The sequence below is a fragment of the Phaethon lepturus genome, unplaced genomic scaffold (genome assembly GCF_000687285.1).
Source record: "Phaethon lepturus isolate BGI_N335 unplaced genomic scaffold, ASM68728v1 scaffold9515, whole genome shotgun sequence".
Taxonomy (NCBI): domain Eukaryota; kingdom Metazoa; phylum Chordata; class Aves; order Phaethontiformes; family Phaethontidae; genus Phaethon; species Phaethon lepturus.
Window position 1 is genome coordinate 15019 of NW_010542633.1, and position 23620 is coordinate 38638.

At 39.9% G+C, this 23620-nt stretch overlaps 1 protein-coding gene across 1 annotated transcript; it reads right to left on the bottom strand.

Moving 5' to 3' along the window:
- Positions 1 to 446: 446 nt before the first annotated feature.
- ADAT1 (adenosine deaminase, tRNA-specific 1) lies at positions 447 to 23213 on the bottom strand. Its single transcript, XM_010288085.1, has 9 exons — positions 23045 to 23213; positions 22205 to 22273; positions 20442 to 20496; positions 19566 to 19696; positions 17495 to 18113; positions 13652 to 13797; positions 11166 to 11265; positions 8419 to 8505; positions 447 to 579 (listed from the first exon to the last, which is right to left on the bottom strand). Exons 1-9 carry the CDS (start codon positions 23211 to 23213, stop codon positions 447 to 449), a joined length of 1509 nt encoding a protein of 502 aa, XP_010286387.1.
- Positions 23214 to 23620: the final 407 nt, after the last annotated feature.

A 23620-nucleotide genomic window follows, 5' to 3' on the forward strand; every position in this document is an offset into this window, starting at 1 on the left:
CGTTAGGGTTGTCCCAGCAACACAAACAACCATAATGTTATGAGGAGTAGAATTACAAAGCAGCACTAAAATTTTACAATGACAGCCTTTCTTCCATAGCACTGCTTCAATTTCAGTTAACATTACTTTCACTGCAATGGACTACGGCTGATAGATTGTATCCTCAGGTAACAGAGGATAGCACATCACTGCTTCCTTTCTTTTGGAGGCATCTAGTTTCATGCAGCTCAGAACTTTAAGTCTGCAATGATCCTTTTCAATAAAAAGGGGGCTTCAACTCAACCAAAATACAGACTTCTCTAAATTGCTTTCCTTTTCACTCCTGTCTGTCTACAGCACATGAACTAGAAGACATTGTTTCCTGGCCCTTGAACTGCAGAGGTATCTGCTGTGCACCAGGGCTTACTGCTGGATATACATAGCATTGTGTATGTATGTATGTATTCTCATGTGAAGTGCAGGTATTCCTTGGCATTCTTGACCCAACCCGGCAGGGCTTGGCTACGCAGCACTTTCCAGGCTTCTTGATAATTTAACGCAGCTTCCTTGTAGTCCCAGTAGGTTTCTAAAGTCTTCATCCTGACAGAAAATGCACAACGACAAAAACATTTCTATTATCCTATTGGATGTAACATTACAAAATGAAAAACTCAATCAAACATCTGAGAACATGATGACGCCCTATGAGCTCTTTCATGCTACTAAGTGAAATTCTCTTGTGCTTCTAGGGAGACCTGGAGAGGCCCAGGCCCTGAAGCCAGGGTATCTAGGACATTGTTAGCAGTCTTACAAAAGCAAAACAGCTGCTCTACCATGCTTCATACACACCCTCCAGCAATAGAAGTGTCAGTGTTTGACTGTGTGACAATAGGTTACAGAAAACTTCCGTGACAGAAAAAGATGTTGAAGCAAAGCAGAAAAGGTGTCTAAGAAATAGGTGCTTTGAATTGGGTAGAAGTAGCCTTGTTTTGCTAGAAGAATGGATAAAATTGCTGGCTGGAAGGGAAGGGGACAAGGACGAACAGGACAGTTTTTCTTTCCCAATACAAAATAATGGGAAGAGTGAGACAAAGTAGAAAATATTTTTTTATCTTCTCCCTCAAGCAAAAGAGACTCAGCAGTTTTGGTGCTCTGTTCCACTTCCTCATGTAGCACCTGGTCCCCACAATCTCAGCAGAACCATTGGTCACTCTGCTAAGTGCATTATACCATTGATTTTCAAAATAGGGAAATTTAGGTCTAGAGTATCTGAACACAACTGCCTCTAATACAGTTTCGTCAAGACTTTTTTCCCTTCCTTGCATTCCTTTCCCAGCCTCTTTCATCTCCCTTTGCCAAACAGCCTGTCAGCCACATGTGGCACATAATATTTTTACATTCAACCCAATATGAAGGGAAGATCACAGACAACATGACCTTCATCAAGGAAGAGGAAAAGCCAAACTACTACAGGAACCCTAATCTAAAAAGTCTGAAAACTACTGCACTAACTTCCAGAACAGGCTTTTGTGCTCAAAGGCAGCATTGATCATCATCAGCACCCCAAAAAAAAAAACCCAAGACTCCCAAGAAAGACCATCAGAAGTTGTATTTCAGGCATTCAGCATTCTGCTATAAATGTATTTCTAAATCACTGTGACATGCATAGCAAGCCATGAGATATTATCTACCCTGCAGACCTTAGGTTCAGAAAGTGCAAGAGTGGAGAACCAGTCTATGCCATTGCTGAACAGCAATGGGAGATGTACACTCCTTACAAACCTGCCTGCACTCTTGTCATAGCTAACCCATTTTGCTTTCTTCACCTCTTTCACATTAATCAAACTCTGTGAAACTAACCTCTGAGCTGCTCTGGAAAGTTCAATGGAAGGGCCCACTGCAACTCTCCTCCACCTGGCCAGTGGAACAGTCACAGAACCCCATTATCCATGGTGGATCGTGGTTTAGGAGCACCACTGAACAGGCAGAAGACCAGCAACTATCTGCATAAGCAGCATTCAGGAAACAACACTGGTCCAAGAAAGGCCATGGTCAACCCACCACAAGCAGCTCCAAATCTCTAGCACAGGCAAGCTGTTCCTCTCCCAGGGAATCCAACATGCACCTCAGACATGGGACAAACCACCCGCATCTCCTCCTCCACCTCAAAACCCTTCTCTGGGGAGCAATATGCATGCTTACACTCAAGGATAATGACCGAATCATTCTTTGGGAAGAAACTTGCTTATGCTAGCACACTTCTTGCACTTAAAAGTACGTCTGACGTACTTGTTTAAAACTTTGACCCTGCTCTTCTTCACTATATCTAATGACTTATATTTATCCTTTATCACAGAATAGCCAATATCAGATGCTGTTTACGTCTTCGTAACACAGTTACTTGTACTTATGAGGTAACATTTAGGATGGTCAAAGATCAAAAAAGAATTATACAACACACATTTTTGGAGTGGCTCAATCTTGTTAAAGGTGAACCAGCTGCTTGCCTTACAATTGCTGCGGATGCACATATATAGATATAGATCAATCAATAGATAGATAGATAGATAGATTCCACCTGCCACTAAGCCAACAGAAAGACTCCAATGCCTAGCTGTTCGTCATTTCTTCCTTGCTAAATGTTGCTCTTTTTCCTGAATCTGCTGGCAAATCAATAGCTTTTCAACTCATATCCAGCAGTCTCATTTACTTTAACTAAAACACATATGGGATTTTCCTAACCTAGATTATTCCAAGAGACCTTCGTTTGGAAACTGTTACAGTAGACAGTAAGGGAAAACACAGCTAGCACAGAAGCAGGATAGACGGCAATGAGCAGCTCAGTGTTTTCACACCACTGCAGCTGCTACAAGAACACATGTGAGCGCAGGCACTTGGGGTCTCATTCTCCAAGCAGACATCACCACTACAGGATATAACAGTGGATGCAACAGAAAGCTGCATTTTAAACAGCTTCCTCAAAGAGCTTCCAAAATCAAACATTTATTTAATTCATGCTCAATTTCTGCATTAAGCTTCTAGGAAATTTTCAACACATATATGGGAAAAATGCTTTCAAATTCAAAGTACATTACATCTGCCTAAAAACCTCACATGATTTGACTGTATCTCAGGTTTGGTCGGGCCATTAAGGCTCTGAGCATTACTAATGAAGAACCTACGACTTTTTTTGGCAGAAGTGAACACGAGTTTGCTGCCCCAGGCAAAGTCCAGTACAATCATATGATCTCCAGCCTATCCAGGTCTGCCTGACTACATTCCTTTTATGATTCCCTTTACTATTGCAATCTTGCCCCTACACTACTGTGTAGGAGAGAGACAGAGTGATTCTGATGACTGTGTGCCAGAGACGTGAGAAGTGATCCACAGATTTCATTCTGAAAGGTATTCACACTCTTGGAAAAAGCCTTACGCAAATCACCATTATGCTTGAAAACATTTATGTGCTCAGCCACATGCAAAGCTGAGCAGAAATGGGCTCACAAGCAAGGCCACCCGCAACGAAAAGCAACACACTGCTGCAATACTTCCTTCTCAGCAAAAAACCCTACCTATAATCCCATATTGTTTAAAATATTTACATTCAACCCACAACACACTTTTGAGATTACAGACATACTGCACACCAAAAATGTTGACATAAGCACAAGGCATCAACCAAAACATTGCTCTTATACAAAAATCAATGAATGGCATCTAAGAGGGCAAAATCTCACAGATACTCAATATATAAAAATCTGTTGTGAATCCATAATGATAGGGGGCCAGGAAACCATACTGTTTCTATTCGTATCTTCTTTAATGCTTCAGATAAAATGCAGTCATTGCAGGCAAACTTTGTAATTGACACCAACTGTTAAGAAGATACAGAACAAAGTCACAGAGTGAGCTAACTCAATGAGCGAGTTCCACTCAAATAGAAGAAGTTTTAAGAGTAACCTAAGGTTTTAGGCATTTGGAAAATTGTTACTGCATTGTTGTGTCTAGCTTGGGAGACCAGATTCTCAAAACAGTATTGAAAAACTGAAAAATAAGCTTTGTGGCTTTTTCCAATATCACCCGAGATGTGGAAAAAAATGAGTCACAGAGGAAAAGATATAGAAGCTCAATAGAGTAATTAAAAAAATAAAATCAAGTCTTGAGATAATTATGATTGGTAAGTATTTTCATGGGGCAGAAAATACTACTTAATAAAAGGCTCTTCAGTCTGGCAAAGACCTAACAAGCATCTATGACATGCAGTATAGAAAAGATTTGCTTAGATCAGAAGACCTAACTGTCCCCCAGGCCTTCATGCAGTGGTAGGACCACCACAGGAATTGTTTAACATGCAAACTTTAAAAACAAAATTGAAAAAGGACTAGAAAATTGCAACGGAATTTTTGCCAAATGTGTTGGGGTTTTTTTAATTGGAGAACAGCAGTAACAGTGAAACAGCACCCTTCCATGACTTACTTTCATTAGGCTCACACTTCCTTACAATCATCCTCAGTCACTCCAGCAGAAAATATTTAGCAGTCACCTGGCAGAATTCTTTTGTTTTTCACAAATGAACACGAGCAAAAAATCTTAAACGTGAAGCCCAAGCAAAGGCTCTATACTTCAGTCTAGATATTTAAATCTTAAAGCCACCTGAAAGTCCTTGCACTCCTCTGTACAACAGCCCACCCTCTCCAATTAGGCATCACTGGAACTGGAATCGTCCATACTGCAGACTGAATGGGAAAGAGGAAGGAAAGCACAATCTTAATTGTGACAGCTCCTGACTACAATTTAAGAGAAAGGAGGATCAGGCCTCCATTTAACAAGCCCAGCAAGAAACTCAAAGCAGATTTATGTTACAAAGTCTCCCTTAGATTCAGACAAAGGGTTGCACAGCCAGCCACACCTTGCACAAACAGCAATGCCTGGTGACTCTGCATGGTGGATGCCACTGTATGACAAAAGGTGGCTTTCACTTCCTCAGGTGATGAACAAACCATGTTTTTTTTCCTACCAGCAGGGAAAAAAAAACAACAATGCAATAAACCTCCTTTGCCATATTACCACCAAGTGACCTGCAAACAAGAATAGTACTGCAGAGGTTTTTACCTCTGTTACTGTCTGTAACAATTCAGATTAGGAATGGCACAACACTGCCCAGTGGTGCGTCATCATTCCTTTAACAGTGAGCACGGAAAACATGAAAAGATAAAAAGGTAGATTTATGTACCAGTAATTTCAAAACATTAACACAAAACAACATGTAGGAGGGAGTCAACAGAAGAGAATGAAGTATGGCACGTGGAGGTTATAAAGAAACAAATAACATTTCAGGTAGTCTAGCTAGAGAGATGAGTGAGAATTTAAAGTAAGGCACAGAAGACAGATCATAGAAATTATCAGAAAAGAAGAAAGTGGGACAGCACAATACAGCACTATGTAGTTTCTTGGTGAAGAAGTAGCTAATGCTAGCTGAACACCACCTCCTCCTCAGTCTCAGCTGAAAGCAAATAAACTAAATCCTGAAAAAAAACAACTGCTGAGTGTTATGCTTAGCATCTTAGCTAAGCTACACCACTACAAATTTCTAAGCTTGCCTTTTAGGAAAGCCAGCAAAGTTCTGCCCCTGGTAGGCTCTCTACCTGTTCCAATTTAACAGTGCCCGCACTGATCTTCTGGAAAGGAGTGAAGAATGAAAGAGAAAGGAAGGCACAAAAAGCAGGAGAAGCAGCTTTTAGACACAGGAAAGAAGACAACAGAAGAACATCACAATCAATATACTAGTTCCATGTAAAGCTTTAACTGCCCCAGTATCCTAGGTCTGACAGTGGACAACAGTAGATGAAAGAAGGGTTAAGTAAAGAATGATCCTTGTCCTAATATACCCTACAACCACCAAGACAAGCTGTTCAGCAAATTTGAAAAGACTGCAAATTTGAAAAGACTACAAAATGAGAATGCCTTGATGGAGCAGAAAAGGAAGGGAGGTAAAAGACCAAAAAGTGGACTAGAAGAGGCAAGGCAGGAACTTAGGGGCAAAATGGGAAAAGGAAACTGGGTGACAGCACAGCACTAGAGTCAACTATTTGTGGGAGGAGATAACAAGATACATTTGAATGGGAAGAAAATACAAAACTGAATAACAGTTAAATACACAGGAGTTTAGAGGAAACAATTTGGGAGTGTGGGATTTCTTATCTGAAGTCCATTCAAATTCAGACTACAAGGAGGAAAGGAAGAAAAAGGAACAAAACACATCCAAATAGTGTGTAGAAAGGAAAAGGGAAGAAGAAGGAAACACCAATACAAAAACATGTTTTTATTTTGCTTTTTAAGTGAGGACTAGGAAAAACAAAGCCTTCAAAAGAAAAGCAACTCGACAAGCTGACTGGCCAGCTAGCACGTCTACTGCATAAACAGAGTTCGCGCAGCCTAAAAATGATGCCACATCTGCGAATCAGCTGGACTTGGGTCAGAAGCCCAGACAGAAAAATAGTAGAGGACAAAAAAGTCAAAGGAAATTACAAAGTCACTGGAGTCTGGAAAAGCCCTGAGGTGAAGTGACTTTATGAAAGCAGCACATGATCAGCACAGTGAGTCACCTACCCAAAAATGCACCAGCTCGCGTTCTGTTCTGAGGAAATTATCATGGCTAAACAAGTGAGGACAAACTCACACCCAAAAGAGGCTAATAATTTTACATTTAAAACTGAATTAAGGAGAAAGTGTATCTCTACTTATATAATCCATTGAAACCATTTCAGCAATAGCATGGCTCGTGTTGACATCAGAACTTTAGAATAGTTATGAGACACTTCTACAGACAGAGAAGGTAACTGCAATCTTTAATTCACAAAACTCAAAGGCAAGCCAGATCTAACAACTAAAGATACAGGGTGCGCTTACTTTGGCTAAGTTCATGTCATCTAATGTCTTGGTACCATGAAAGGCAGAAATGGCCTCTCCTCCCTGCTTCTGGCCACATACACTGCCTACTTCTTTTGCACAGGTTTTGTTATGTTTTAGCTTTCCATGATCCAATTCAGCTCATTAGTCCAACAGAAAACATAGAAAACAAGGAAATTGTTTGCTGCCACATTAGCTAGTTGAACTGGCTCACCATGAGGTTGGAGAAGTGCTACTGATAAAACGGAGAAAATAGGAAACTACAGCCAGCAGCAGCAGAGACTGCTGCAGGACCGTCCCCACCAGCAGCTAAAAGCAGCTAAATTAGCTAAACAGCTTGTATAATTGCATCCCAGAGCTGGTGAAATCATACCTGGAAATAAGTCTAAAATAAAACAAACCTTCCAAGGCAATGGATTTGGAACCTTCTGCATCTCTCAGAATCTCTAAGCCAAAGTGAGAGATAAGTTGCTGTATACACGAAACTATGCCCTGTTCTGCGGTAGCTATTTGGGCTGGAATACCACCAAGTACATAACGCGTAATGCAATGCCAGACCGGGTAATTCCCACAAAAATCTCCAGTCTGATAAACCAAACTTGTTTCTAATAATGTAAAAGAAACCTCCAAGTATGGCTTCCTCAGACAAAAGCTTCTGTTCTTTACACAAAGTCTTCATCTACATTATACATGCATTGCAGAAAGAGCCCTACACACTATCTCACCTTACTAGCTCTTACTCCATCATATATTTAGATGGAAAAGATTTTAGCCTAGACTTTTCTGAAAAACAATTAAAAATTGCGAGGTGGGCGTGGTGTTTCCCTTCCTCAACTCTTCCTTCTTGTGAAACAAAGAATTGGCATTTAACAGAATTACTGAACACCAACCAGGTATCAATAACCCCATGATAATTTGGGGATGAGGAGTTTGAACGCCACCAAGAGTACAATGCTGCAGGCAGCTGATCTAACAGCTCATGTTTTCAAAAACAGATAGTATTTCATCCTCTCATCTCCCTCTTCACTCCTTCTTCCCCAGCTGTCCACTGCCACTTTCACACAATACCACTTTAACTCATAAAAAAACCCAACTTGCTGTCTTGGCAGAAGACTACAAGTTGAAGAGGCTTACAGAGGTGTCCAACAGACACCAGATCTAGCGCAAGAGAAGAACAAGGCTCCACTGATGAGGAACAGAGTTTACCCTTTTGAAAAGTAGTAAGCCTTCAGAATAGATCAGCTGCCCCAAATTCTTACCTTAACTCCAAACAAACAAACAAACCACCTGCAATTTCTTCTGTCTGTCATTAATACAGGAAATGCAATAGACAGTTCTCAAAAGAGGTAATTAAAAAGGCCAAAAAGAGAGTCTTCCTAGTCTATCAAGCACATGCCATATTTTTCAAGAACTAAATTTTAAAAATGAACTTATCTAAAGTGAGATTCATGAGCACATTCTGGTATCACAGTATTCTCAAGTTTCATTAAGATTAATTCACTCTTCTAAATATAATGAAAATGTGTTTACCGGAGAGTATCTGGTAGATCCTCTTGTGATATACTTGTCACCAGCTTTTGGAATGTATGGAAGAGTTCCACTTTACAAATCTTGGATCTGATAACAAAAAAAAAAAAACAAACCACACACAGAAATCAGAAATTCTGATGAAAAACAAAAATCAGAAGTGCACTTCCTCTTACAGCTCACAGTAGTACATTCCAGGTGAATATTTTTAAATAAAAAAAATTGTGTTCACTTTTCGAAGAGTTTCTCCACAATTTAACTTTTCCTACCCCATCCAAGCTGCCCACCTGCCTTTTCCCATCTTTTTAAATGTTATAGTGACAAAGAGCTGCATTTCCCCCATTGTCCCAGCCAGCACTTTGTTAGTTTGCAGACAGAAGATTTTAATATCCCCACACTTTTATCTGTGTGAGACTGCACCATCATCAGCTCACAACTACAGCAAAGTTGAAAAACTGATCAAACAAGCACAGGAGGATTCTAAAGGCTTGTTCAAACTGGCAAACTTTGTTTTATTCAGAACAAATAAAAGAACCAACAGAAATAACTGGAACAATGCTGTCCTTTTCACAATGGTGACGAAGACACATTCAGTAACAGCTGCAGGACAGTTAAATACAAAGAGGCTCATCAAAAAATAAAGTGAGTCAAAGTTTGAAAGGTCTTTTGAAGACACCACATGCACCTCTGTCCTCTTTAAGCCCTTCTCTTTGCCCAAAGAGAAGGCAACCAGAAGAGCTGTTTATAAAGCTTTGGTTTGTTTTTGAAAGCCCAAGCTATTTTCTGTATTTAATTACATTCTCTTTATACACTTGTCTTCACAATGACTGATTCAGTTCTCCAGCATGTGCAAGTTGATTCTCTAGAAGCACTGGAAAAAAACACCAGTCAAAAAAACTTCCTATTTTGCTACTATGTTCTCTAAGAACCCCAACACTGGCATACAAAGATGCTCTAAAATTTCATCTTCATGTTAATCTGTCAAAGGTTCATACTGCAGTTTTTGGTGTTTTAGTAATTAAGCATTAACAAAAGCACATACCAGAGATCTAACCACAAATTCCTTTTAGTCAGTCAGCTTTACCTTCCTCAATACTTAGCATTATCTAGCGGGGGCAGGGGGGTAACCAAACAACACCCCCTCCAATCATCCTGAGATTCCTCCAGGGAAAAAAACAAGTCTTGTTTATTATTAAACACACCCCATCTGCCCAATAAGGCTATAAATTCCTTATTCTCATGATAAAAGTTCTTTCTGTGACCTTTTATCACAAAAATGTAAACAGTTTACTTATTCCTTGACATTGTTTTTAATCCTGATTTCCTAAGGAAATGAGACCTTTGCAATGAGAGTGTTGTAGGCCCTCTCTAATAACTTTTGAATGTTTTAGTGAATTTCAAGCACATGTAAAAAAGAGGGGAGGATCTCTCAACAATAATTAAGTTCCTACAGTTTTGTGCGAACCAGCAGCTAGCAGACGGCTCTGAAGTCTCAGAGTTGATACATAAATGCTATGTAACAAATTTAAGCCTACTGAAAAAAAAGGGTTGTTGCTTTGTTTGATCTTTCACGTGTCTTCTGGAATACATTACATGCCTGATATTGAAAACTAATATTCTACAGCGCACATAAAGCCTGTCTCAAAAGACACGATAAGTCACCCAGGTCATCATGCTAACAATACCCCAGATACCAATACTGGTCACAAACCACAAAGTTCCTGGTCATCTTCTTTCCAGGGAAAATTTGGAAATACTAGGATATACCAGGATAAACTTCAATTAAGTCAGGCCAAACTTCAAGAACCTCAGAATGTGCAACTCGCAGGCATGTGAATGAATTCTCCACAAAAATTGTCTAAGCTCTAACTATAATTTTATTCGCTACTGTCAGGATTATCTTCTTTCTCCCACAAAACCTGGGAAAAAAGAACAATATGACCATTGATAAATTGGTCATATAAGCAGCCAACAACCAAAACATGACCCCAACCCTCAAGCTGACCTTCCACAGACCAGTGAAAATTTTGGTCACTTAACCTAAACTGAGGAAAGTGTAGAGAGATGGAGATATTTGTCTGCAGATGTTTACAAGTAATTCCTCTCAACCACAAGAAAAATATGTAACTGTTTCTTTAAACATTAATAGTTGATAGAAGATTATGATGTTTCTTAAAAAGCACAGTGTCAAGATGACAACTGGAAAGGTGACATGTTTTGTGTTAGGAATCTGCTGCAAGCATTTCATAACGTTTTCAAACTTTAAGGCAGAAAAATCACATTTCAAAGCAACACTTTTAACAATCATACATCCAGGTCAGCTGGCCTGAGTCTTACAGAAAAAGAAATCTGTAAAAAGAGGACCTATAAACACACACATTTCCTCCACAGTCATCAACCCAAAAGATACAAAGCAATGATTCCACTAACTTCACCAACAAATGAGCTGTCTTTCAAAAAAATTGATCATAGCCACCCCCCCCGCCCCCATTACATACAATGGTCTCTCTAATCAACGGTGACAAAGAAGAAATAGGATAAACTTTATAAGCCTCATTCAGCTTTTGTCATTCCAATTCCCCTTCTCTCCCTTACACAGTGACTCTCCTCCACTCCCTACCTTTCTCCTTTTTCCCCACTCCCTGGATTTCTTTCTGCTCTGACAATGCACTACACATCCGATGAGCTGACAGAGGCATGTGTGCTAACAAACAAGATATATGCATCCAGGTATCACAATATTCTCACACCTGCTCTGATGGCTCCCAATCCGCTTCTTTGTTGTTCCCTGCCGGAAGCCATCTGAGGTGACATCCAGAGGTTGCTCAGGGACTGCGCTCCAACTGATAGCTGTAGAAGCAATGAACAAGGGAGATGCTCTCATCACAAAAGCAGAAGTTAACAGTTCCTTTCATTCTATGTGTTCAAACGATACCATGCTGCTTCCCAAAATAATTCAAACTAGAAAGAGGACCATGGTTCTCTAGGGTCAGGATTGCAGTACCTAAAAGAACAAATAAATTCTGTTTAATTTAAAAAAAAAAAAAAGTATGTACATACACACACAGAGCTTTCATTGTAACCAGGTCCTTCAAGAATCCATGCCAAATATTTGGCCTCCAGCTTTGTAATTCTCCCCTTTGTAGGGGGATCCTACCTTCTTTTGTGCACCCTGTCTGGACAAAGCATGAAGAAATTTTCAAGTCATATGGCTCATTTTCATATGAGGCTGTGAAATACTCCCCCAAGCTACCTGCACCAGTCACACTACGTTTTCCGTATTATTGTGTGCTATTATTTTACCGTGTATTGTATACTCTAAATACTTGTCTGTGTGTTTGATAACTGACATAAATCAAATATTTGTAGACTTAACATGAAAAATGTTATTAGCTAGCAGTCAAATAAAAATAATTTGTTGGAAGAAATAGCAAGTGCCAACAACCTTATCCTTTACCGCCACTCTGGTAACCTTATTACCATCTCAGACTGTAAACTTCTTAATGCTGAAATTCTGCATGCCGTACATTATAGATTTATAAATAACAAGCAAAGCATCAGTAGCATGTTAACAGAAACAAAACTGATTGACGTGTCCAATCTGTCCCTCCATAGCCTAACAACAGTTCCTTTAACTTCTACTGCCTTGAGACAATTTTTGTTCCTTAAGTTCTCCCATTTCTCTGTGTTTCTAACAAGCAAAACAGTTGCACATGCACTAACTCTAAAGAAAATTTTCACAGCTTCTCTCCTTCATGATACCATCCTGCCATTCAAAATGCTCAGAAAAACTACACATTATAAAGCATATTATAGAAACTGGTTATGTTAATCACACTTGTATTATGATTCAACTCTATGCTGCAACTACCATACTCTGCTAAGTGTAAACTGTACTTGCATTGTGATTTAGGTACAATGCTGTATCACTCTACTAAATTAAAATCCTGTGTAACATCAAGTAACATTAAATACATCTAACTGGTATTAAACATTAAACCCTCCACATGTGGAGTACCTAAAATCACCTGGTCAGAGGATATCAGATTCTGACAAGACAATAAAAATTTACTTAAAAATGAAAACATTTTCTGTTCTTTCATTTCTTCATAGTTATCGCAAACTTCAAAATATTAAACAGAACACATTTTTCTTTTTAAAAATACCAGCTGAAATGTTCCTATCAGGCGTATTTCAATACTCAGTGTAACAGCCCTGAATTTAGAGTTTATTCTGATTTTCACCCCTTCAAGAAAAAAATGAACCTGGCATAACCCATATATGCAAAAAAGTGTGATAAAGCGTCATTCATCTTTATTTAACAGAACTACCTGAGCAACTGTACAGAAAGGCAGGCATACACAGGAATTTAGTGACAGTTGGCTCAGATCTTTTTTGCTAAGTGAATTGGCACCATTTTTCAATGATGGGTTTTGTTTCCTATCTCACAGAATCAAAATATTTTCCTTCCTGGCACCTGTAAATAACTCCAATTTAATGATTCTGAATTCCATTAAGGAAGTCTTTGTTTCCATTCTATTTTATCATCAGCTCTATTGTAACAGAATAACTTCCAGTTCCAGTTAAGCCAGAAAAGTATACAACAGCAGAAGGGAGGCATGTCCAAGTTTAAAGAAACTGCTTAACCATACACATACAGTGGCAGTTCAATTGGTTTCTTTCCCCAAATGAGACCATGTTGCTAAATCACAACGTGACTTGCATATTCATTCATCACCGTGACAAAAAATGCAATGTCCAAAACCTCCATCAATTAAACCTTTACACTATACTACTCTGTATTCTTTCTACGTTCACAGATTTCTGGAGCAGTTACAAGTGTAACTCGGCATGGCAAGTCTTTTGTTCATTACCAAGGAGAATGCAAAACTAACTGAAACAAGAACTCTTTTGCTATTTTTGTTTTCCTATTGTCCTCAGAACTTCTGCTTTCACTGGTTATTCATTTCTGTCTTTGTTTAGATTACGAATTCTTAATGGCATCAACCAAGTGTTTATTCAGTCTGAAAACTCCCTACAGGGAACTAGAGGCTGAGCTGAATATTATTAATTATTAACAATTAAGTTCTGGCCTGAAATTCATTTCTTGCTATAAGTCACATTTTGCCTCTAGCACTGGCAATGAATGAAGTTCCATTTTAGGAAACCACCAAAACCACCTAATTTCTATCTGGACTTCTGCACGCAGTTATGCAATTAGCCCAAGTTAACTCACCTGCACTACAAGGAACAAGTTTTGTTTTGCTGTTGGTTTTAACTTCCTGAATTGCCTGACGGCTATGTTCAAATCGAAGATCCGATTGCAGCAGCTTAACCTCCTGAGCAAGAAAACCGTCTGGTAAAAATGCGATGTGCTGACACCTAAAGTAAACACAGGAAAATGCAAGTGATTTTAAGTCAAGCCAATTTTGTGCAATTTCCCTTCATAATCTAAAACATGCTACTTTTACATTACAACTGAATTGAGCATGAGTTATAGAAGAGGGACAAGGAGATTTGGGGGCATTTTTCCTTTCAAAAAGGCACTTGTTAAAAAACCACAGCCACATAGTTTAAGACAAGTTTAAGATCTTGTCTCCATCCTAGAAAAATTATGATTAATTTATTTTTAAAAAGGTTACAAGCTAGTATTATCAATAAAGTATGCAGGATAAAAACCACAATCACAATGAAGAGTAATAACAACACAGTATTTACATAGTCAACCATATTACATTAACAACCGTTTTATGAACCTAAAGATTCATAATCAAAAATATACTTACAGTTCCATGCATAATCTCACCCTTCTTACCTTAAACCACCATTACACACTGAATGGGATTAGGATTGTATGAGGAAGAAAATACAGCATGTTTAATCATCATCATAATAGTCACATAAAACAGGAATGAATTAAGACTGAAGTTCATACTGCCAGATGTAACAGTCTGAGAAAGTACCTGACTTTGCAACCTTAAGACTCATGAGGCCGGGCAAACTCTTGTCCCATGTGTTACAGAGTGAGGAAAGCATTATCCAGTAAGCTTCACTGGATAGGTAGCTAGAGTTTCCCCTGTCAATATACTATGACCTCTATTACAACCATCTTAGAAGGATCCAAGGCTATGGAGAAATGCAGTTACTAAAAAGTCAAACCTTTCAGATGAAGTGGTCTAGTAACTGCCTCTTAAAGGGAGTGAGTTCAGCTCCCTGTTTTCTTTCTTGCTCTCTTTTCCCTCCACTCTGCCCAGTTCCATTTACATTCCTCTAATGTTTGCAGATTCCTTTGTTGCAATGATTCAACCTCCTAAGAAAAATATCCACTTCCTATCCTTTTCTTGCTGGAATAGTTTTCATCAACTCAAGGATCTGAGGACCAATAAAGCCAGTGAACAGTGGATGACATTACTTATTTAGCAGCAGTGCACTTAACACCTCCTGTCACATCAGGGAAATTTATATGAGAGGTGATCAGAGCTCTACTACTCAGAGCAGAGAGAAAAATGAAATCTTGAATGTAATTCAGATCAAAGCAGCAGACAAATTTTTACCACCAGGGAAATGCACATGAGCTTTTCCTTTCCCATTTAACACAACTCTTAAGTCTTTTTCCAGCTGAGCAGTACAAGCTGTCACATGCTAGGTGTTCTGAACCACTTCAGTAAATCCCAGAATGGTTGAGGTGGGAAGGGATGTCCAGAGGTCATCTGGTCCAACCCCCCCCTGCTCAAGCTCAAGCAACTGCAGCCAGCTGCCCAGAACCTTGTCCAGACAACTTCTGAACATCTCCAAGGTGGGAGACTCCACAACCTCTCTGGGCAACCTGTGTCAGTGCTCTGTCACCCTTACAGCATTTCCCCATGTTCAGAGAGAACCCCGTATGTTTCTGTTTGTGCCCACTGTCTCTTGTCCTCTCACCGAGTACCACAAAAAACAGCCTGGCTCCATTTTCTTTGCACCTTCCCTTCAGGTATTTATAAACATTCAGTACCTCAGCCTTTTCCATGTCCTGCATAACCAGGTCATCTCATTCAGGAGTAAGCTCACATTTTCCCTAGCCTTCCTTTTGTCACCTATGTAAGGGAAGTCCTTCTTGTCTTTGACATCCCTTGCCAGATTCAAATCCGGTTGGGCTTTAGCTTTCCCAACCTCATCCCCACATTCAGAGTCACTGTCTCTCTATTCCTCCTAGGTTACCTGCACACTCTTCCACCTTCTATGTGCTTCCTTTTCATGTTTGAGTTTGGCCAGGAGCTCCTTGTTCATGCATGCAGGCCTCCTAACATTTTTGCCTGACTTCCTATTCTTCAGGATGGACAACTCTTGAGCTTGGAAGAGGTGATCCTTGAATGTTAGCCAGTTTTTAAGGGTTCCTCTTGCCTCCAGGGCCTCATCCCATATGACTCTCCAAGCAGATCTTTGAAGAGGCCAAAGTCTGCTCTCCTGAAGTCCATGGTTGTGAGTTTGCTTTTCACTCTGCTCCCTCCACTCAGAATCCTGAACTCCACCATCTCATGCTCACTACAACTAAGGCCTCCTTTGACCTTCACATCCCCAATGAGCCCCTCATTGCTGGCGAGTATGAGGTCCAGTAGAGTACCTCTCCTCGTTGGCTCCTCTATCTGCCATTTCAATAATTCCTAAAGGCAGATCAGGTTCAAAAATTCCACTTCTTTTTATATTGCAGAGCAGGAGGATGAGAAACAAGTATGCCAAAGCCAGAGTTGCAGAGCCACAAGTCTCATCCTTTACAGAAGCCGAGTCCTGGAATCTCATGGTAGAATTCTGAAATGCATCCCTGAGAATACATGAAGACTACAAAAGGTGAGCTTGCACTGCACATCCAAGTCAGTGTGAATATAAGTGGTAGAATAGACCAATGAGAGATATTAGCTTGCATGCAAGTGTGAAGTGCCCCAGAAGCATGAAGTTTTGCTCAAAAAGCAACAAACTGATGATTAACACTAACAGAAACAAGCGCTGACATGAAATGATGACTTTCCAATCTGGTTGCCAAACGGCACTCATCTTCTAAACCTAAATGAACGTACTCCACCACCCACAGCAATTTCTGTGCTAGCTCTACAACTGTTTCCATAGACTGTGCACCACACCTGAAGGCACATGATACAGTCAAAACTTCAAAACAGCAGTTTTCAAAAACTTACACTGAGAACAGATTGATAATACAATTTTGAAATTTTACACAGGATGGACTTGTACACATATGCAATAACCCAACTTTAACCTTCTGGAAAATCTATGTTTGGATCCAAATTTAGGAAGACAGCAAAAAGTAAACTGTTTTTGTTTGGAAACTTCCTGGAAAGTAAGTCTGAAAAAGCAGGGTCTAAAATCAGCGAAAGGTTCAGAAGACCTAAGAAGTTCATTTAAGGTTAAGTTCTAAAAAGGTCTGTAAGGACAACCAGAAGGACACCCTTTCCACAGTGCAAAAGTCTACCTATGCATTCATTTGGAGTAATTTCAGTCAGATTGCCTTTAGGATGGACAGATTTGGAGGTTTTTAAACTTAATTTTAGGAATGATCCTGCAAGAAATAAAAGCTGCTTTTGCTCACCAACACAAATCTGTACAAAGGAACTTACAGATACTCAGAATGACTTTGTGGGGTATGGATAACTGAATAAATTAAAACTTTTCTTGACCCTGCTCGAGGAAATAAAATCAGGAGGAGGGCAAGAGAAGTTCGACTTCACTACGCTAAAAACCCTCACTACACTGAGTTTGTGTCCTTACGGCTACTTTTTCTGCTGGAAGGCTTCTAGGAAAACTTAGGTAGGTAACAGCTTCCCACTGCTCCACAAAGGGACAACCAACCAAGGGCAACCTGAATCTAATGGAAATTCTTTTGTGGATCTTCAAGTCTGATCCATCAACAGTAGTCACCTTTTCTCCATACTACACAGGGCTACTTTCTAAATATATGAGTTTGCAGAAATTCACATTTTCTGCAAACTCCTTTGGTGCAAAGTCCTGATATTTGCACAACACATGCTGTCTTCCATAACTCATTGTCTCCATACATGCTATCAGATTTCCAAAGGAGAGCACTTACCTTTCAATAATTGCTCTCCGCATAGCTTCTTGGCTATATGGGCACTTCCCCACTATAATTGCTGACAGATACACTGGATGCTGCAGGAAATGCATCAGAAGAGCTCCTTGACACCCTAACACATTCCAGCGAGCCAGTTTATCACTGCAGGACATAGAGCATGTTCTGTCCCCACGACCTGGCTTCACTCGTAATAATCCCACACAGTGATACCCTAGCCCAGGTATTCGGGCATCACCAAGCTCTCCAGGTACGCATTTTGCTCCAGTTCTATAAACATCTACTACCTTCGGTCTTCCTAAGCCAGTCTCCTTATTAGCTGTTTGCATCTCTGCAGAACATTCACAGCTCTTTGGATTTGCGTCGTCGTCTTGTTTCACAGATACTTGCTGAACGGCCAGGTCTTCAGTGATTACAGAAAAATAACCATCACCATCAGTTTTCATTCTCTTGATTACAGGATCACTTGCCATTTTCTCCGATTTCCTTTTATCTTTTGGACCCAAATGATCATGGTTACTTCTACACTCTGCTGATTGTCCAGCTGCATCATGTCCAATCACAGGCTTAGAAACCTGTATGTCTGGTTCACTAACTGGAATAATAGAAGCATCTCCACCTAGAACAAAAGAAGTAACATCAAAATTGTCCAAAAACACATCTCTCATGGCTGGAACACATCACACCAGTAGTATAATGGCTACTACTAGCTTTCACAAATTTGCACTTGGGAAAATTTAACTATGAGAACACACTTTTCAAACAACATCGCCCTGTACTTTGCTGAAATTTGAGCCAATGTATGTTTAATTTCATGTTTTGCATGCTACCTAAGAAATAATCAAAAAAGCAACATTAAAAACAAAAATTATAAATCAAAAGGTGTCAAAAGCATTTGACAGACTACAAACAGTGCTAAAGACTCCCAGGAAAACTAGTCTGATCTAAGTAAACAATACAAGCCTCAGAATAATAAAGAATAACCTATCAAATAAAGATGGAAATTTTAACCTGTATCACGAAAACAAGTTCAAAACCAAAATTCTGAAGCTCTGTTCAAAGCAAACAAAGCCTGACAAGCCTGTGAGAAAAAGGCAGTCAGGAAATTATTCTTGCTATTTAATTTGAAGATGTAGATTCTATTCTTATATTGCATTAATGAAGAAAACCATCATAGCATATTCCAGCAATGCCATCAAAACCATAGAAACGTACAAGCAACTAATTCACTCTGTGAAGTACTGATGAGGCATGTTTTGAGAGTGCTTGGACCTCTTTGCTCTGGTAACAGACTAGCAGCTGAAGAACACAGCGGTAAGAGCGTGGTAACATCGAGACGACCGGTAAGCTGGTAGACCAAGAGGCCGTGTTCCTACATTTTGCCAATAGATCCTCATCTTTGTGGTGCTATTATTTTAAAATAAAGAGCATTTTCCATGGCAAAACAATGCATTCCGTTCCATAAGAAGTTTTGGGTTGCAGGGCTGGTGGTGTTTTGTAGGTGGGGCTTTTTTGGTTGGTTCTTGGGAGTGTGGTTTTGGTTTGTTGTCTTTTTGTGAGGGTTGAGGGGTTTTCCCTGTGGGTTTTTCTTTTTTGTGGGTTTGTTTGTTTGGTGGTTGGGGATTTTGGTTCTTTTTTGTTTGTGGGGCTTAGGGGGGGCTGTTTGTTTTTTTATTTTAGGTACTGTAGTAAATATCAATGTTTTTTATTAAAATTTGAATCCAAGGAAACAATGTTTAGAGCAAAGCAATGAGGAAATATGACATCTGACTAGTATGTTCCTTTCTGGAAAAGAAAATAGTAACCATTATTGTTTAAAGAGAACGTGAAGCACTTCACTATATAATGGGTGGTATATTGGATTTACCGAGTTCTCGTGAATCACATCCAGTGAGATAAAATGCCAAACATACCTGTGGAGGACCAGTCAAGTACATCTTAGGGCACATACTGACAACATGAGTTACTGCCTCACTCTCACTCCAGACCAAACAGAGACCAAAGAAGGGCATGAGGCAGAAAAGATTCTACAAGCGGGAGCCATGAAATTGGTTCACTCCAGCATACTCACATGGGGTATGACTGGAGAAGAAAACAAATACGATATTTGGTTTGAGTTTCCATTTCCCAGTTTCAGTTCCTGGAATAAAGATACTGCATTGCTGATGGGAAGCTGCCAGCCACATCTGATGGAGAAGATACCTGTTAGGCAGAAAGTTTTCATGAAACATTTACTTTATTTTTGATGCATGGGAAAAGAACAAAAATTAGATGCCCACCAGTGACTGTTCTTTCCTGATGAAGTCTGAGGAGCCAATCAGTTACACTTTTACAGATAGATGGGATCAAACATACTCCATAAGCACAAACACGTCATTAGAACCTTAATAACAGACCTCAGAAGGTTGGATTCAGTGGAATTAACCACCTCCTCAAATCATGTATCTGAAGTCCCCTCCTCCCACTCTGCATTTTTACCAGCACTGCAACTCATACAATTCTGTGAGAGCCAGTTTAGTGGCAAACTGCAAGAAATGTACTCGTCCCTGTAGCATTACTATTCTCCTGGCTCAGTTCCTGCAACCAGCTTAAGAGGGCCGGTATGTGGGAAACACCAAAAAGGCTACCCTTGACAGCGAGTCATCAGACCAGCATTGACAGCACATGAAATCAGAACCTGCTTCTTCATACAGAGGCTTCACAAAAATGGGGAAGAAACAAGCTTTTGTCAAAGGGCCTTAACACCACCTAGAAGTATAAAAGTTAGGATAAACTCCGGCTAACAAAGGGGGGAAAAAACGTTGCCTACACAAAAGTAACACTGTCTCTTTCATTACATTCTCATCCCTGAAGTTGCAAAATCTGGCTAATTCTGGCTAAACCATTCATATCACAACCACCAACCTCAAGAGGCACTGAATAAGAGCACATCAACTTCATGCCTCACCTCTGGAAGCTCCTCTTGGCCACAATTTCAGCATGACTGTCATTCAGAATGTCTCCTAAAGCAACAACCAAATGAGAACAATATGCACCATTACTGCAAAGGAGACAAACAAAGCCAACAGAATGTGACAGATGATAGTTCTCAGATTTGTCAACATTTTAAGGTTTAGCACTGGTATTAGGTTACTGCAAGATATTTAAACCTCCAATCACTACAAAAGGAGGTCAATAGTCTACGCAAATGGATGGTAAGTCTTCACTCTGCAGCAAGTCAAAGACTTGTTTAAATACCAAATTTAAACTCTTCTGATATCTGAAATCCTTTGAGTTTAATACACACTGGCTTCCTTCAAAACCTTCCTCATGTTTGTCTTAATAGTAAATCTCGATATTCTCAGATTAAGCATAACATCCAGAAAATTTCAAGTGTTAAGGTTTTGGCTGAAGTTTCTTGTTGCACTATGTCCTACAATTTAAATTACTTTTCTTGTAAATAATTATGGTATTTACCAGGTTTACACATTTCACCTTCAAACCTCCTGCAGTATCTGCCTATTGCAGTATCTAAAGGAACAGGATCTGTAGATCAGTTTTTGTTTCAGGAATAAAAGTCCAGGTGATAAAAGTCCTCTTTAACAGTTCTAAAAATTTAAAGTTCTCTAACAGATAACCATGAACATTACCTACCACCCAAGTTAATTTAAAAACAAATTAATGTTATCGTAAGAGGAAAATACTTTGTAAACTTAAGATCACTGAAGACAAACAACAGAGAGGAACTAGCTTTACTTTTTTCTAGTCAAATTTCTACTTTGACTCTTAGTACCTAGATTGTAAGTTGTACAACAGTTTAATCACAATTTTCCTAAATCAGTCAGAAAAATGCCTGTACTAATAGTCTTCTAAGATGGCTAAATCACAAGAAACATCCATAAAAATCTAAGGTACAGAATTTAATTTCTTCTCTTTTGCCCCACTAACTCATTTCAATATGAAGGATGTTATACAGAACACAAAAGAGTCTAAAACTGATGCCTGCAAACCCGTTTCTCCTATCTTGCTCGACTCCTCCTCTGAAGTCTAAAGAAGGTAGAAAGCCTTATACCTATATAGTCACTAACACTTGTCCTCCTTACTCACTTTTCAGCATTAATTACTATGGCTTCTCCCCTCTCCTAGGAGGGGACAGATACATTCTGAATAAAAAATATTAACACGCAGAGCAAGGAAAGTCCTACAATAAATCCTAAGAAATGGCTGCTGTGGGAAGTCATGTACCTATCCCCTACATTTATTGTACAAACAATTAAAACTATCTAGCTGCAGATTCTATGGTAAGGGAGAAAAAGCCTGTTAGTACCTTTCTGGTGTCACCGCTACCCTAACTCAGCAGCAGTAACCTCTGCATCAGACCACAACAAAACAGACTGTAACAGGTGACTGAAGCACAATTATCCTGCTTATGTTTTGTTTTGCTTTTAGTTATGAAGTAATTGGGTATGCAGACTCAGAGCCTAAACTACACATTGCCACATATAAAAGTTTATTTACCTTTAAGGTACCAAGTGCAGCAAGCTTTCAGGGGACCATTCTGGCTGCCTAAGCCCCTCTCTTAGTGAGAGGTGTGGTGAGGTCTGCCTTACACTTCTGGCTTCAATCCAGAAGTCTGAGCTCAATGCCTTGGATATTTTCATTGATTCTATGACACCAGCAAGAAAGAAGGCAGCACAGGTAGCCTGTTCTTGGATTTTACACCATACTTACCAGTTTTTCTCATTTTGTTTTGGCCAATACATTTTGTTCCAGTTCCCATAGCAACAACTTCCTTTGTTACTGAAAAAATAAAGAACATTAATTGAACGAACTATCGTCAGAAGCGTTGCTTGCATATAGTCATTCCAGTAAGACAACACACAGAACACTGTGTAGAAGAGAAGGTACAGGGAGGCAGGCCACGTGATGTTCGAGAAACAAAACGGTATCAGCTAGAGAACTAAACACAACAGGCAGAAACAAGAGTGCTAGGAAAAGTCTCTGATCCCACAGCAAGAGTGCTAACACAGGCTTGATATGCTAGGCAACACACAGTGGGCACTGGCATAGGATTCCTCAAACATGTAAGAAAGAAGCGTGGGACACAATCTGCATGACAACATGGAAGTGCCAGTAAGGGAAAAGAAGATGATGGCGAAATAACACAAACACAGTCTGTTAAAGGAGAGCGAACTGAGACCTTTCTAGTATTCTTTCAAATAGTAGCCAAACACACTTTTGCAAGGGTTTACATTAGGAATTCAGGTCCTGCCTAGCCTTTCGCCACTTATTGAACAGCCAAATGCAGACTTTCACCTTCTTAGTTACAGTGTGGGAAGCAGAGCATTTCACTGTGACCTTCTGTTTCCAGACAGAAGCTGTAAAACCTCCTACAATCACAAAGAATAAGGCGTTTGGGTGGAGACAGAAATGGGACAGGAAGGTGTGTATGTTTTTGTTTTTTTTTTAAAAAAGCATCTTGAAAAAAAAAGCGGGGGGGGAAGCATCAAGGACTGCTACCTCTTCTTCCCCTTCCCCCCTCCCATCCCAATCCCCACAACTCATTCTTACCCTGCAGATTCCCTGGACTAGCAAGAACCTCTCTTTGGGTTGCAGACTCCACTTTGACAACAGCTGCAAGTGAAGTCCATTCCCTGTTTGGATCTGGTTTCCCCTGCTTAGGGAGTCTGGTCCTATAATGCAGGTAACATAGCTCAGCAATTTCATCAGCTGACCACATGGCTTCTGATGCAAGTGCAGGTTCTAAACAGAACAGGATTCCATCACAACACTGCTTAACAATGCCCCATCTCTTCAAACCCTACCGCCTTCTTCTGCATGACACCCTCCTGCACCAGCTTCCAATATCCAAGGCTTAATTGCCTCACCTGTCAGTATTATTTATAAGAAATATATCATATGAAATAAAAAGCTTCCCCCCCCGCCCCAAATTGCTAGAAATAAAAAGCAATGCTAGAACCCTTACAGTCCAGCAGCAGGTGAGATTGCTGGGTTCCCCAGGTTCCCACCATGCAGCAGTCAGCAGCGTGCACCACACCACCGTCCCCGGGAGGTTCCTGCATCACATCTGTGGCGCCTGGCACGACCGCACTCACTCCGAGGCCTCCGGGCCTCCATCCCGCCCAG

Excerpts from the sequence above, each read along its gene's own strand:
- ADAT1 (XM_010288085.1), bottom strand. The coding sequence starts at position 23,213 with ATGTGGTCAGCTGATGAAATTGCTGAGCTATGTTACCTGCATTATAGG. Across the intron at positions 18,114-19,565 it reads CTTCTCCAGTCATACCCCAT|GTGGAGATGCTTCTATTATT; the intron begins GTGAGTATGCTG and ends CTTTTGTTCTAG. Across the intron at positions 580-8,418 it reads GATCTACCAGATACTCTCCG|GATGAAGACTTTAGAAACCT; the intron begins GTAAACACATTT and ends ATTTTCTGTCAG.